At 38.7% G+C, this 17339-nt stretch overlaps 1 protein-coding gene across 1 annotated transcript in view; it reads right to left on the bottom strand.

The window, feature by feature from the left end:
- LOC126086108 (zinc finger protein 850-like) overlaps positions 1 to 17339 on the bottom strand; it is a 90129-nt gene that overhangs the window by 23114 nt on the left and 49676 nt on the right. The window contains 2 exon segments of the mRNA XM_049902272.1: positions 11655 to 12482; positions 12552 to 12853. Of these exon segments, the coding sequence (XP_049758229.1) occupies positions 11655 to 12482; positions 12552 to 12853 (1130 nt within the window).

Raw genomic sequence — 17339 nt, 5'->3', positions numbered from 1 at the left:
ACAGGTTGGGAAGAGGAGGGCAAGTTTGTTTGAGTAGAGAATTCATAACGCTGGACCTTCTGGGAAGTGTAGTTCGGCGCAGGCTAAGGTGCGGATGGACCGTTGGAAAGCTCTCCGGAATCCTCGCAAAGCTGAACCTGAGCCTGGCCACACCCCGGAGAGTCACGGGAGTGCTAGAGCGCCGAGGATTGCGCAGGCGCAGACGGCCTGGGCCGCCATTTTGGCCTTTGTTTCTGGGTGAGTTTGGTTTCGGCTAGAAGCCTTCGTGGCTCAGTGGTAAAAGCGCTCTGCTGCTAAAGGAAAGATCGATTTTTGGAACCTACCAGCTGCTCCATGGGCCGATGTGGCAGTTTGCTTCCGTGAAGGTTTACAGCCTTGGAAGCCTTATGGGGCGGCCCTACTCTGTCATAATAAGATCACTATGAGTCATGGCAGTTTTTTTTTTTTTTTTGGCTTCAGGTACCTCAAGCTCACAGGGATGTGGGATTGGGGCTTCTCAGACCGTAAACCAGATGAGGAGAGCGAAGGGGAGGAGACCAGAAACCTCTGACCACATTGAGGAGGTCGAAGGGCAAAGATCGCTAAGCGTGCGGCAGGACTAACCAAAACCAAACCCACTGTCGCGGAGTGAACCCGACTCGTAGCGACTCTGTAGGACAGAGTAGGACTGCCCCATAGGGTCTCCAAGACTGTAAATCTCTTAAGGAAGCAGACTGCCACAGTTTCTCCCACAGAGCGGCTTTCGGGTTGTAACTGCGGAGCTTTTGGTTAGCAGCCAAGCGCTTTGATCACTGAACCGCGAAGGGACTGGAAGCTAAAAGGGAGGAGTCTCCGTAAATGCCTAGCGGCTGTTATTTTGAGCTTCTGACTTCTGTGTACACATCTGGGGATGGGTTGCTGAGGAGGATGAGGGGGCAGGCAGGCAGGTTTACAGGAAGCAGGTGTGCGGGTGTGTGTAACCGTGGGTGTAGCTGGGGTTTGGAGTAAAAGAGTGAGGGAGAAACTAGGTTCAAGATTTTGTAGACGCGTGAAAATGATAAATGACTATAACTGTAGGTGCGACTGGGACGGCATATCTTGGAGAGCGTAATCTTTGAGCTTCATCTGTAAAACAAGAATCGATCTTCCAGCAGCATCAATTTTTCTTGAAGGTCTGGAGGAGAAAAGGCTACATAATTGAGCTGATAAATGATTTAAAACGTGATTTCTGTATAAAACCGGGAAAAGATATTAATGAAGTAGAAAATAATATTGTTTTCTTCAAAAAGAAAGAATTGCAGAGGATTTTCTTTTATGGAGTACCGGCTGTTGCATATAAGCCAGGCCCTGGGACACAGCTATTCAATCTTCTGGGTTCTTTTAAGGCCCTGGGGGGGGAGGGGGGCGGGGGGGTAGTGTAGGGATACAGGGGGCTGACATGAGAAGTCCCGGATTAAGGAATAACTTTAAAGTTTGAGGAGTAGTGTTGACCACTGCAAATTTTCTTTAGAGAAAACCATGGTCTAGATGTGGTCAAGGAGTGTCAGTTTATAGTTCGTCAAGGATTGCAGGTATCATCTGATTTACTAACTGGTTGCTCCCAGACCATGTGGATTTTGTTAGGTAATAAATCACTTCTAACTACAAATACGTTTTCTCCAAGTGTTTTGCTACTGTTAGATTTTAAGTCATTTTAAATAAAGTAAGGTAGCTGGGTATAAAGTTTGCATAAATAGTCTTCATATATACAAACAAAACCATGGAAGAAAGGACCTCATTTTCAAAAACAACACAGGGTAAGATACTTAGCAATAACCTTAACAAATACACAAAACTTACACAGGAAAAAAAAAAAACAAAACACTGAGGGATACAAAAAAAGACTTGGGCAAATAAAAAGTTATACCATATTCTTGAGTAGGAATTCTGTGAAGTTGAGGATAGCCCACAAGGCTGCTCTCACTTCTAACACCAAATGCATACTTTAGGGATTCCCAAGACCACTGTTGCTAAAAGGAGTCACAGAACTCAACTGCGGACCACAACATTCACAATTAGTTTATTACAGCAGAAGGATACAGATTAGAATCAGCCAAGGGAAAAGATGCCTGGGGCAGAGTCCAGGAAGGTTCCCAATGCAGAGCTTCCAGTTGTCATCTCCTTGCTGAGTCATGGACAATGCAGAGCTTCCAGTTGTCATCTCCTTGCTGAGTCATGGACAATGATAATTCCTCCTGTGTGACCACCAAACCAGGTGCTGTCAACTCTGACTCATGGCAACCCCATAGGTACCAGAATAGAACTGTGCTCCACAGGGCCTTCAGAGGTAGACTTTTCAGAAGTAGATTGCCATGCTTTTCTTCCAAGGTGGCTCTAGGTGGACTTGAACCTCCAACGTTTCAGTTAGCATCCAAGTGTGTTAACCTTTTGCACCACCCAGGGACTTCATTTTTTTTTCTAAATAGATGGATTATTCTTAAAATTCAAGTGGAAGAACAAAAGCCAGAATAGTGTCTCTGGGGGAGAAAAAGCGATGCATAGCAGTCAAGGCTTGTCTTACTAGGTGACAATATATACTCTAAATCTTAAAAGATATATAGTAATTTGGGACTATCATCTGACTGGCCAGGCCAGTGAGACAGAATAGAAAATCCATCATTAAAGAATTTCAGTGTATGGTGAATGTGGCATCTCAAATCATTTGGGAAAAAATGGAACTTTCAATAAAGGTGACAGGGATGGTTTGGTGGACTTTTTGGGGAAAAAAGAATGGGTTATACCTTGTACAGAACTCTGGGTCAACTCCAAATGGGTCAAAACTTCAAAGTACAAAAAAAAAAAAAAAAGGCTCAAAACTTGGGCAAGTTCCTTTAAAACCATGGAATGGGGAAGGCCTTTCTAACTATTCACAATTCCAAAGCTGTAACATAAAAAAATTGATCTTCTCTACTACTTGAAAAAAAAAAAGGCAAACTGAAAACAAATATTTGTATTTAATGTTACAAATAGCTAATCTCCCATTTATAAGATTATATAAACTTAAAGAACACCAAAATATTGGCAAGAAAAAGGACTAACAATAGAAAAATAAATGAAAAAATAATTCACAGAACAGGATCTATGAATTGTTCTCAAATATACAAAGGGATATGCAACCTCACTCATAATAAGATGCCATTAAAACTGTATGGAATACAAACATACTATATAGTGACAGTAGTCAAAACAGCCTGGTATTGGCATAACAATAGACACATAGACCATGGAATAGAATTGAGAGTCCAGAAATAAACCCACACATCTGTGGCCAACTGATTTTTGACAAGTGTGCTAAGTCCATCCAACGAGGAAGAGTCTCTTTGCTAAATGGTGCTGGGAAAATTGGATTTCCACATACAGAAAAATCAAACAGGATCCGTGCCTCACACCATACACAAGAACAAATTCAAAATGGATTAAGGACCTAAATGTGAAATTAAAACCATAAAATTCTTAGGAATAAAAGCAGGGGCAACACTGTCAGGCCTAGCTTTTGACAATGGAGTATCTAACAAAAGCACAAAGAGCAAAAGGCAAAATAAATAAGACCTCATAAAAATGAAAAACTTTTGTTCATCAGAAGACTTAAAAGAGGAAAAAGACAAGCTACTGACTAGAGATTATCTTTGAAAACCATATATCTGATAAGAACCTAGGAAACCCCGGTGGTGTAGTGGTTAAGTGCTACGGCTGCTAGCCAAAGGGTCAGCAGTTCGAATCCACCAGGCGCTCCTTGGGAACTCTGTGGGTGGGACAGTTCCACTCTGTCCTATAGGGTCACTATGAGTCAGAATCGACTCGATGGCGCTGGGGCTTGGTTTGATAAGAACCTAATAACCAATATATATATATATAACTTTGGCAACAACAAAGACAACCCTATCACAAAATGGGCAAAGGACTTGAATAGACATTTCAACAAAGAGGGCACTCATGTTCACCAAACACATGAAAAGATGTTCACTGACATCAGCCATCAGAGATGCAAATCAAAACCACAATGATACCATTCCACTCCCACTAGGATGGCTAATAATACATCCACTTAAGCAGAAAATCCCGCTGGTCTTACATTTGATACAGATCTTAAATGTGACCAATTCTCATTATTTCCACTCTTAGCACTGTGGTCTCTAAGCTACCATGGTATCTCACCTGAACTACTGGAAGAGCCCACTATTTCGTCTGCTTCCAACTTCACCCCTATAACCAGGGTGATCCTTGTAAAATACAAGTTGGATCACATCACTTTCTGCTCCTTCAGTGCTTTATGTCAGTCGTAATTGAGTCAGTTCTAACTCATGGTGACCCCACGTGTGCAGAGTAGAACTGCTCCATAGGATTTTCAAGGCTGTCACCTTTTGGAAGCAGATCACCAGGCCTGTCTTCCGAGGCGCCTCTGGGTGGGTTCAAACTACCAACCTTAGGGACTCTGGCCAAGGGCCTTATACCTCAGTGTAAATGCAAAGACCTTACCAGGGCCTATATGACGGGACAGAAACTGACAGATCCCTCACAACCCTACCTCTTTTGTCTTGTTTCCCAACACTCACCCCAACTCCTCCCTCCCCCCACTTTCACTGTCATAGCCAGGAGTAGTCTAAGGAGGCGTAGCAATTAAATGTATCCTGAATGGGATCCTGTAACAGAGAAAGATAAAAACTAAAGAAATGTGAATAAAAAATGAGCTTTAGTTAATAAAAATGTATCGATATTGCTTCATTAATTGTAGCAAATATACCATAGTAATGCAATATGTTAATAGGGGAAAATGAGTGCAAAGTACAGGGGAACTCTGTATTCTAAATTTTCTGTAAACCTAAAATCTGTTTAAAAAAAAAAAACAAACACAACCGCCAAGCTGCTTGCCAAAGTGGTTGCACCGTTTTCAATTCCCACCAGCGAGGTCTGAGTGTTGCAGTTCTGCCACATGCGCATCAGTCTCACTTAATGTTCATCTGTCCCGTAGGCATGTGGAGTCATCACACTGAATGCTTTCATTTGAAAAGTATCAAATCCCAAGTATCTGTTTAAGGTTTCAAATATTTGCTTTAAATTCCAAAATGTAATTTACACCAAGTTTGTCACCTGGTGATCCCACAAAATATTTGTCATCTCTATAGTATGCTCCATGTCTCACATAAATGGAGGATAATAAATGAGGTAAAAAATTAGATTGCCTCAAATTTTTATCCGAAGTGCTTGGAATTTTTATCTTGCATCCCGTATGTCAAACTCAAAAGCTAGTTATTGTAATGAGACCAGCCATTTGGGTCCATTCCTAAATTTACAAATGGGTTTTATTAAATATCTCGGGGGGGACCGTATAAACGTTGATTAGTAAATATATTAAAATCAAATAAAAACTTACTCTTTCAAAAGGTTATGATTCAATTAATAGTGAAAATTTTAAATAGTTTCATTCTTCACTGGTGATTGCCCAATTTTATTACAGATTGAGGAAACCATTAGTAAAAGAAATCAGTGAATTTTCATATTAAATAATCCTGGTATGATCCTCATGATTTTTAAAATACGGAAACAATTTTTTAAAAAGTAATACAGTTATGACAAGCAAAGTCACAGGGCAAATATGGAGCATTTTCCTACACAATCAACTCTACAGGAAGACTGGAAGTCCCTGGGTGATGCAAACGATTAATGAGCTTACCTGCTAAGAAAAAGGTTAGGGTCAGAAGAAAGGCCTGGAAATCTACCCTGAAAAGTCGGCCACTGAAAACCCTATGGAGCAAAGTTCTACTCTGACATGTGGGTTCTCCATGAGTCATAATCGACTTGATAGTAACTGGTACTGGTAATGTTAATTTAGTATTTTAAAACATTACTTCATAATAAATAAGGATATTTTAGAAATAGATCATTAATATGTATAAAATATACAAATTCATATAAATATACAAGTGTACAGCTCAAATTATCATAATGGGAACACCCAGAATTATGTCAAGAAACAGAACATTACCACCACCTCAAAAGCCCCCTCATGCCTCCACCTAGTCTTCCTTCCTCAAAGGTTAACTGCTATCTTCTAATACCAGAATATTTTCTGTTGTGAATTCTACAGAAATGGAATCATATAGTATATGTAATTTTATATATTTTTAAGACAAAACACTAGATTGGAAATGTTTTATACATTTAAAAACTTCAGGCTGAATCACCAGACATCACTTAGACTCTTCATCTTTCCATTTTGGAGATACTTGGGTGGAAAACTACTCTCCTACGTGAACTGTATTTTAATGATCCAGGAAAATGAGGAAACCTTGGAAACCATCTCAGTACCACCCATGCCTGAAGCAGAACAGGAATAAAAGACTACATCACTACGGATACATCTCTACTGACCTACTTTCTCTGTGTGAATATATATTCTTCCTCCACTCAAAGCTTCATTTCTCTGCTCTCGGCCAGGAATATTGTGGCACAGTGTCCCTATTAATTAAAGTGTTTGGAGAAGAGAGTGGAGTAGAAAATACACTGGATAAAGGAAGTCAAACACAAGTATTGATCCCATCTCTGCCATTTCATGTGTGTGATCACTGACTGGTTAAGAAACCCACTTAAGCCTCAATTTCTTTAACAGGGCCAATGTAAGGATAAAATGAAATGATTAAAACCAGATAGATTACAAAAACTAAAGTTACAAATAATTGAATTAACTCGATAAGACTTCTTAGATGGTAGATTATACACAACTGGAAATTATCTAAGGAAATGACACAAAATATAGCACACAGAGACAAAGATACAAAATATGAAAAAAGACATGTAAGACCAAGTGAAAAGGTATGACTGAAGTTTCACTGGAGTTGCAGAGGGAATAATAAAACTGGAGAGGCGATATTCAAAGAGCTAATGGTGAAAATTTCCTAGAACTGACTACTGTCACCAAATCTCAATTTCAGGAAACACAACCAATCCCAAACACAATAAATAGAATATATATTCAGTCTCATTATAAGTGCAGAACACGTAAGAGAAAAAGAAGATCCAAAGAGCAACACAGAGAATACATATTACTATGAAAGGAACAAAAATTACACTGACTGAGGGATCCTCAAAAGCAACAATTCTCAGGTCACTACTTTTCCTTCCCACGTGCTAAGGGTAACTACTATCTTGACTTCTAATACCACCATGACCACCATTCTCAAAAAGAACAGCCAGACAACTGGTGACTGACCTGACAGGGGACGCAACAGAGAATCCCTGAGGGAGCAGATCAGTGGGATGCAGACCCCAAATTCCCATAAAAAAGACCAGACTTAATGGTCTGACTGAGACTAGAAGGATCCCAGAGGTCATGGTCCCCAGACCTTCTGTTAGCCCAAGACAGGAACAATTCCCAAAGCCAACTCTTCAGACAGGGATTGGACTGGACTACGGGAAATAAAACAATACTGGTAAAGAGTGAGCTGCTTGGATCAAGTAGACACATGAGACTATGTTGGCATCTCCTGTCTGGAGGGGAGATGAGAGGGCAGAGGGGGTCAGAAGCTGGCCAAATGGACACTAATAGAGTGAAGGGAAGGAGTGTGCTGTCTCATCAGAGGGAGAACAACTAGCAGTACATAGCAAGGTGTATATAAATTTTTGTATGAGAGACTAACGATTTGCAAACTTTCACTTAAAGCACAATTTAAAAAAAAGCCAAAAAATAGTGAAATAATGAAGAAAAGATGAAAAGGATAGAGTCATGTAGATATACAGGTATGTTATTTAGAAATCTTACCTCAGGAAATCAACCACACACATTTACCTCAAGACAACCTTCAAAACTGCTAATAAGAAGCAGTGCAGTGCTTCAATTATATAGGCGTCTCATTATTGCCCATTTAAGATAAATTTTGATGTATCTGAAATCCGTCTCAGATTTAAATGCTGTATACTCATCTGCATCACTATTCAAAAGAAGGCACTAACACCCTAGACTACTGCCCTAACATTCTAACTCTGAACTGAAGCCACTCCTAGAGGCCACCTTCCAGTTGAATAATAAGCTGACCTATAAAATAAAGCAGGAAGTCATTAAAAAGATAGCAAAGACTAAAATGGATGCCAGGAGCCTCTGAAACTTGCTCTTGAACATCGAGTAGCTAAAGCAAAAGGAAGAAATGATGAAGTGAAAGAGCTGAAGAAATTTCAAAGGAAAGCTTGAGAAGACAAAATATTACATGTGCAAAAACTTAGAGTTAGGAAACCAAAAGGGAAAAACATGCTTATCATTTCTCAAGCTGAAAGAAGAAAAAATTCAAGCCTCAAGTTGCAATAGTCTATGGACAAATACTGAACGATGCAGGAAGCATCAAAAGAGGATGGAATACAGAGTCACTGTACCAAAAAGAATTGGTTGACATTCAACCATTACAGGAGGTAGCATATGATCAAGAACCAATGGTACTGAAGGAAGAAGTCCAAGCTGCACTGAAGACACTGGCAAAAAAACAAGACTCCATGAATTCATGGAGTACCAATTGAGATGTTTCAACAAATAGATGCAGAGCTAGAAGTGCTCACTTGTCTATACCAAAAAATTTGTAAGACAGCTACCTGGCCAACCAACTGGAAGAGATCTGTTTTTTTTTTTTTTTTGGATGCCAAAGAAGTGAACCAACCAAATGCGGAAATTATCTAACAATATCGTTAACAGTACACACAATTAAATTTTGCTGAAGATCACTCAAAAGTGGTTGCAGCAGTACATCCACAGGAAGTGCCAGAAGTTCAAGCTGAATTCAGAAGAGGATATGGAATGAGAGTTATCATTACTGCCAGATGGATCCTGGCTGAAGGCAGAGAATACCATAAAGATGTTTACCTTTGTTTTATTGACTATGCAAGTATATTTGACTGTGTGGATCAAAGCAAATTTTGGATACCACTGCAAAGAATGGGAATTCCAGAACACTTCATTGTGATCATGAGGAACCTGTATATAGATGAAGAGGCAGTTGTTCCAACAGAACAAGGGTATACTGTGTGGTTTAAGGTCAGGAAAGGTGTGCATCACAGTTGTATCTTTTCACCATACTTATGCAGTCTGTATGCTGGGCAAATAATCTGAGAAGCTGGTCTTTATGAAGAACAAGTATCAGGATTGGAGGAAGACTCATTAACAACCTACAATATGCAGATGACACAACCTTGGTTCCTGAAAGTGAAGAGGACTTGAAGTACTTACTGATGAAAATCAAAGACTACAGTCTTCATTATGGATTGCACTTCAACATAAACAAAAGTCCTCACAACTAGGCCAATAAGCAACATCATCATAAATGGAGAAAATGCTGAAGTTGTCAAGGGCTTTACTTGGGTTCACAATCAACGCTCATGGAAGCAGCAATCAAATGATGTACTGCATTGGGCAAATATGCTGCAAACGACCTCTTTAAAGTGTTAAAAAGCAAAGATGTCACCTTGAAGACTAAGGTGCGCCTGACCCAAGCAATGGTATTTTCAATTGCCTCATATGCAGGTCAAAGCTGGACAATAATGAAGACCAAAGAATTGGTGTTTTTGAATTATGGTGTTGGTGAAGAATACTGGATATACCACAGACTTCCAGAGAATGAACAAATGTATCCTGGAAGTACAACCAGAATGCTCCTTGGATTCAAGGACATGTTATCAGAAGGGACCAGTTCCTGGAGAAGGACATCATGCTTGGTAGAGGGTCAGGGAAAAGAGGAAAACCCTCAATGAGATGGACTGACAGTGGCTGCAACAGTGGGCTCCAGCATAACAATGGTTGTGAGGACGGCACAGGACTGGGCAGTGTTTCATACTGTTTTACATAAGGTCGCTGAGTCAGAACTGACTGGATGGCACCTAAGAACAACAATGCCATACTGGTTATGTGGAGAACTGAAATTTCTGATGTTTCAGTAAAAACAAACTCTTTCCACGTGTGTGCAAATATTATCATTTAATGACATAATCCTTAAAATTATGTAAAAAAAAGAACCTGTGGCAGAATCATGCTATAACTTCTGAGTAAAGACTATGCACATTACTTATGACATGTAAGAGTAAATTTAAATAATGAGATGTGTTAAGCTGCCACCCCAAATTTTAAAATAAACATTTCATATTTTAAAGATTTTAGAAATATTTCTTATAAAAATATTAGTATGAGCAAGTGAGTTCATTATTAACATGTACTACATGTACAGCTTCCCCACCTTATTTCCACCTCTTATGCAAAAAGTTAAGAAACAGCACAAACAATAGAATGAACACATATATATATACACATATATAACAACCAGAACTAACTAAAATCTTGTTATACTTACTTGAAATCTTTATTTCAATTTAATTAGTATACAAAACCAACGTACTTTTGTACTACCAGTACCACGCCTGGTCCCATTTTCCTTCTACCTCCCTTCCTTCTAGAGCCCACTACTTTTACATAAAGATGTTTATCCGTATACGAGTATTGGTTAGTGGTGATTTTATTCAAATTCACATAACTTTCATTATAATACTCATAATTTTCCTTCATTTTTACACACGATTTTTCAGATCTTCCTGTTAATATATTTTACTTAACTGCTAGACAGTATTCTACTATATGACTACCTGACTTGATTCATCCATTTCACAAGTGCCATGTTTTTCCCAATTTCTGACTACTATAATTCATTCTGCAACAAACATACAGGTATGCGGCTCCCTGGGTACATGTGTCAGTTTATTTGGTATGAGGTATGTATACATACTTAAGAGTGCGTATTCTGGAACCTGTCTGAGCCCTGGTGGCGAAGTGGTTAATAACCTGGCTGTTAACCAAAAGGTCAACAGTTGAAATCCATCAGCCATTCCTTGGAAACCCTATGGGGAAATTCTACTCTCTCCTATAGGGTTGCTATGAGTTGGAATTGACTTGAGAGCAGTGGATTTGGTTTTTGGTTTTGCAAGCTATTTTAGAAATTCCTTTAACTCCAAGGTTCTAAAGACATTCTCTATAAAATTCTTTTTAAGTTTTGCTTTTTGCATTCTAATCTTCAATATTTTTAAAACTCATAGTATTTTGATGATCGCAGAGATCTATTATTTTTACACAGAAGAGTTAATTAACCTGAGACCAGTTTTTGAATAATCCATGATGTCCATAATTTGAGATGCCACCCTATTACCAATTTCCCATATATGCATGTTTCTGTACATGATATTCTTTTCTAATCTCTATTATCTATGACTACATCAAAACCAAGTAATTTTGATTATAGCTTTACAAGTCATACATATATCAAATCATATAATTTAAAAACAACTTTGTGTCAAGTTCAGATCCGTGTATCTCTTGTACCTTTGTCTTCCTGTATCAGGTAGGCCTTCTAGGAGCACACTGATTAGTAGTGAGTTAGCAATGTCCATGTCTGGATCCTGACTTTAATGAAAATGCTCCTAAAAGTACAGCATTAACAACGTTTGCTGTGGAAACTCGAGGGGTACAGGTGTTCATCATACTACGATAGTTGTTAAAAATCTCAGTTTTGAGTTTTTGCTGAAGAATTTTCAGCATTAATGTCACTTTGCTCTAAAGTGAATGTTCTGATGTGCTGTTAAGTATAAATTTTGCTGAAGGCTTTCTTAAAGGCAGTCACATGGCTTTAATGAGTATGAATTCTCTGATGTCTAATGTGATGTGACTTCTGGCTAAAAGCTTTCCCACACTCACTACACTGATAAGGTTTTTCACCTGTATGGATTCTCATATGTAGAGCAAGGGTTGAGAACTGAGAGAAGGCTTTTCCACATTCATTACAACCGTAGGGTTTCTCACCTGTATGACTTCTCATGTGTACGGTAAGCGATGAGCTTTGACAGAAAGCTTTCCCACATACTTTACATTCATAAGGTTTATCACCTGTGTGAATTCTCACATGTACAATAAGCGATGTGATTCGAGAGAAGGCTTTTCCACATTTGTTACATTCATAGGGTTTCTCTCCTGTATGAATATTATGATGTTTAATGAGATATTGCTTCTGCCTGAATATTGTTCCACATTCATTACATTTATAGGGTTTCTCTCCAATATGAATTTTCTCATGCTCAGTGAGATTTGATTTGCCACTGAAGGCTTTCCCACATTCCTTACATGTATAAGGTTTCTCTCCAGTATGACTTCTCTGGTGTCTAATGAGGCTTGACTTCTGAATGAAAGCTTTCCCACATCCTTTACATTCAAATGGTTTTTCTCCAGTGTGGATTCTCTGATGGATAATGAGGTTTTCCTTCTGGCTAAATGCTTTTCCACATTCATTACATTCAAAAGGTTTCTTTCCGCTATGAATGTTCTGATGTTTAATAAGGTACTGCTTCTGGCTGAAGGCTCTTCCACATTGATTACATTCAAATGGTTTCTCTCCAGTATGAATTTTCTCATGCTCAGAGAGAGATGATTTGCCATTAAAGGTTTTCCCACATTCCTTACATGCACATGGTTTTCCGGTATAATTTCTCTGGCGTCTAATGAGGCTTGCCATCTGAATAGAAGCCTTCCCACATTCATAAGGTTTCTCAGCAATATGTTTCTGATGAGAAAGGAAGTTTCCCTTCTGGCTGAAGGCTTTTCCACACTTATTACATTTATATGTTTTTTTCCCTGTATGACTTCTCAAATTTTGAGTAAGGGATGAGATTCGAGAGAACACTTTACCACATTCAGTACATTCATGGGATTTCTCTCCACTATGCATTTTCTTATGGTCTATCAGGTTTTGCTTCAGGCTAAAGGTTTTCCCATATTTGTTATATCCATAACGTTTTCCTCCAGTGTGAATTTGTACATGCTGAAGATCTGATTCAGGCTGAAGGTTTTCCAACATTCCTATTACACAGAGTTCTCCTACAAGACTTCCCTAGTATTGCTTGAGATGTGACATGGATGAAAACTTTGTCATATTCACTAAATTGATGCTTTCTCTCCAGTGATTAACTCTCAGGTATCTAATCAAATTGAATTTCTTTTCTCATACTGAGTACCCTAAGATGACATGACTATAAAAAGGGCATAAAATATAGAATTCTCATTATATTCACAATAGTTCTTTCTTACACAGCTTCTTTCATATTTAACTATAAATTATTTTTCCAAACATTCAAATTGCATCACGTACACAGAGGTGCAGTTTTGAAGAGTTAAAGTCTGTGCTAAGCGGAAATATTTTCCTGTTTATGTTTTCTGACTTCTTCGTCAGTTTGTATTTTCATGGAGAAGCATAACACCTGACTGACACATCTTTCATGTTATTATATGTTTCTGTTTATAAACTTCCCAGGCTTTTTTTCCTAAGAGAGCACAAAAAAAAAAAAAAAAGAAAGAAACATTTATGAGAGTTAACAGGCATTTTAGTAATTGGCATTTAGTAAGTCCTCAATAAATTAACTATCATCATTATTATCAATATCACCAGTACCACCTGTGAATTTTTCCATTATTAATTATATAATTTCAGAAATATACTACTGTAGATTCTTATTTCAAGTCTAGCTCCCCGGTATAAAAGAAAAGTTCAAATGCAAATGATATTCATAGGTACATGTAGTTTTAAGTGCTTTTAAATGTAACCGTACACACTTCATAATAAAGTATAAGAAAACAAGAACTGGTGCCAAACAGGATGACAGGGCAGATATAAGACGTGGAAGTGTTCACCTAAGATGACAGAACAAAAAGTGAAATGAATATAAGAATTATTAAAGAGGGTGTATGGTTAAACCAATACATACTAAACTCGTGTATTTATTTCTACATCTTCCTCTATTAAAATAACAGTAAAGGTGGTGGAGGGAGGCAAATACTCAACAAAATTTAAAGACTGAAGAGACACCAGTAGAGGAAAAGTATTAAGAAATTTTTGGAAGGAAAGAAAATAGAGTGCTGTAAATTAATAAGTGAATCCCACATGACTTTTTTTTTGTTTAAATAATATTTTATCTCTTCCGTTACCACTGGTATTAACGGTGTAACAGCCACTTTTTATGCCTCTGGACCTCTTACCCAAAAAAAAAAAAAAAAACCCGTTGCTGCTGAGTCAGTTTCAACTCATAAAACGTACTACGTTATTCCAGTTCTAATGAATTTAGCATCAAGGTGGGTCTCTTTCAAAATGCGTGAAGATCAGCAGACCTGAGTTGGAGCCTCATTGTTGTGTAGGCTGAACATTCTGTTAGGTGATACTTCCTGGATGTTAGTTTTGTAAACTTTTGCCTTTTTTCCCCTTTATATTTCTGTGAGATAAGGCTTGGAAGCATAATTCCTGTACGATAGATAGGGAGCCCTTACGGGTTTGTTTTGGTTTTTCTGTGTCATATTTCAAAAACCAGAGGTTCCCCACATAATCTAGTGCAAAGGAGCCCACAACAAATTACTACTATAGATCTCATTGGTATATTGTCATATTACAGATTGGCGGCAGCACCAATGTGCCACTAGCTTCATTGGTGGATTATATTATCAGATCAATAGTCCCCAAAATCTGTGTTACCAACCGAAACTTTAAACACATTCAGTTAGTAAGCATGCATTCCAATACTGAAAATACATGCCACCAAAAAAATTAAACTTTGGTAACTAAAGAGTTATTGCGTTTTTGGTGAAGGTTTACACAGCAGTTTAGGTTCCTGTTTAACAATTTCTACACAAAGTGTTCAGTAACAATGGTTACATTCTTCACAGTGTGTGAACATTCTCATTATTTTTGTTCTGGTTGTTCCATTTCCATTGATCTACTTTCCCTACCCCTTACCTTCTCATCTTTGTTTTAAATTAATTGTTGACTGTTTGGTCTCATACAGATGACTTTTTAAAGGAGCACAGTACTCATGGGTAATATTCTTATTTTTTGAGTGTTGGGGAATGGTCTGCTCTACACCTTCCATCCAGGCTGGCACAGTAGTTAAGAGCTCAGCTGCTAACCAAAAGGTCAGCATTCAAATCCACCAGCTGCTCCATGGAAACCCTATGGGGCAGTTCCACTGTCCTATGGGGTCGCTTTGAGTCGGAATTGACTTAATGGCAACAGGATATATACACACATATGTTTACACACATACACATGTATTTTTTGGTTGTTGCTACTGCAAAAGTACATACATATGCCATCAAACCCATTGGTTTTGCTCCTCTAGAGAACTCAGACTAAGACAATGACAATACTACCTAAAACAATATATAAATTCAATACAATACACATCAAAGTTCCCAACAGTCTTCTCTATAGAAATGAAAAAGCACCGAACTGCAAAGGACCCCAAATAGCCAAAGTAATCTTGAAACAGAAAATGAGAAGGACTCATACTTCCTAATCTCAAAACATATTATAAAGCTACAGTAACAGAATAGTCTCTTATTGACATAACGACAGACATACAGACCAATGGAACTGAAGTCCAGACATAGGCTCACACACATACGGTTAATTTTTTTTTTTAATAATTTTTATTGTGCTTTAAGTGAAAGTTTACAAATCAAGTCAGTCTCTCACACAAAAACCCATATACACCTTGCTACACACTCCCAATTACTCTCCCCCTAATGAGACGGCCTGCTCTCTCCCTCCACTCTCTCTTTTTGTGTCCTTTTCGCCAGCTTCTAACCCCCTCCACCCTCTCATCTCCCCTCCAGGCATAGTCTCAAGTGTCCACCTGATCCAAGAAGCTCACTCCTTACCAGCATCCCTCTCCAACCCATTGTCCAGTCCAATCCATGTCTAAAGAGTTGGCTTCGGGAATGGTTCCTATCCTGGGCCAACAGAAGGTCTGGGGACCATGACCACTGGGGTCCTTCCAGTCTCAGACCATTAAGTCTGGTCTTATGAGAATTTGGGGTCTGCATCCCACTGCTCTCCTGCTTCCTCAGGGGTTCTCTGTTGTGTTCCCTGTCAGGGCAGTCACCTGTTGTAGCCTATGTAGCCAGGCACTATCTAGTTCTTCTGGTCTCAGGGTGATGTAGTCGCTGGTTCATGTGGCCCTTTCTGTCTCTTGGGCTCGTAATCACCTTGTGTCCTTGGTGTTCTTCATTCTCCTTTGATCCAGGTGGGTTCAGACCAATTGGTGCATCTTAGATGGCTGCTTGCTAGCATTTAAGACCCCAGATGCCACTCTTCAAAGTGGGATGCAGAATGTTTTAGTAGATTTTATTATGCCAATTGACTTAGATGTCCCCTGAAACCATGGTCCCCAGACCGCTGCCCCTGCTACACTGGCCTTTGAAGCATTCAGTTTATTGAGGAAACTTCTTTGCTTTTGGTTCAGTCCAATTGTGCTGACCTCCGCTGTATTGTGTGTTGTCTTTCCCTTCACCTAAAGTAGTTCTTATTTACTATCTAGTTAGTAAACACCCCTCTCCCACCCTCCTTCCCTCCCCCATCTCGTAACCACAAAAGAATGTTTTCTTCTCAGTTTAAACTATTTCTTAAGTTCTTATAATAGTGGTCTTATACAATATTTGTCCTTTTGCAACTGACTAATTTCACTCAGCATAATGCCTTCCAGGTTCCTCCCATATGGTTAATTTTTGACAAGGGTGCTAAATCTATCAATAGAGGAAAAAATAGTCTCTTTAATAAATGGTGCTCGGACAACTGGATTTCCATACACAAAAGAATGAAGTTAGACGCATACTTCACATCACACACAAGAACTAATTCAAAAGGGACCAAAGACCTATATGTACAACCTAAAACCATAAAACTCTTAGAAGAAAACAGGGATAATGCTTTGGGACCTAGTCTTCAACACTGGATTCTCAGAAATGAAACTTAAAACACGAGCAAGAAAAGACAAAATAGATAAATAAGATCTTAACAAAATTAAAAACTTCTCTACATCAAATAACTGTATCAACAAAGTGAAGAGACAACCTACGAACTTGAAAAAAAACTTTGGGAACCATATATAGAATAAAGATTTAAAATTACTACAGTTCTGCAAGAAAAAGACAACCCAATCGAAAAATGGGCCAAGGATCTGAATAAATACTTCACCTGAGAGGATATACAAATGGCCAACAAGCACATGAAAAGATGCTCACTGTCTTTAGCTATTAAAAAGTCGGTTGCTATCGAGTTGATTCTGACTCAGCAAGCTTATATGACAGAACAGAACTGCCCCACAGGGTTTCCAAGTCTGTAACCTTTCCAGAAGCAGACTACCACAACTTCCTCCTGTGGAGCGGCTGGTGAGTTCAAACCACTGACCTCTCAGTTAGCAGCTGGGCACTCAACCACTGTGACCAGGGCTCCTCTTAGAAAACAAAGGCACCTTAATTGCTGGCAAATTCC

The sequence above is a fragment of the Elephas maximus genome, chromosome 11 (assembly GCF_024166365.1).
Source record: "Elephas maximus indicus isolate mEleMax1 chromosome 11, mEleMax1 primary haplotype, whole genome shotgun sequence".
Classification (NCBI taxonomy): Eukaryota; Metazoa; Chordata; class Mammalia; order Proboscidea; family Elephantidae; genus Elephas; species Elephas maximus.
The sequence above is the reverse complement of the archived record's forward strand: the minus strand, read 5'-3'. Positions and strand labels throughout refer to the sequence as shown.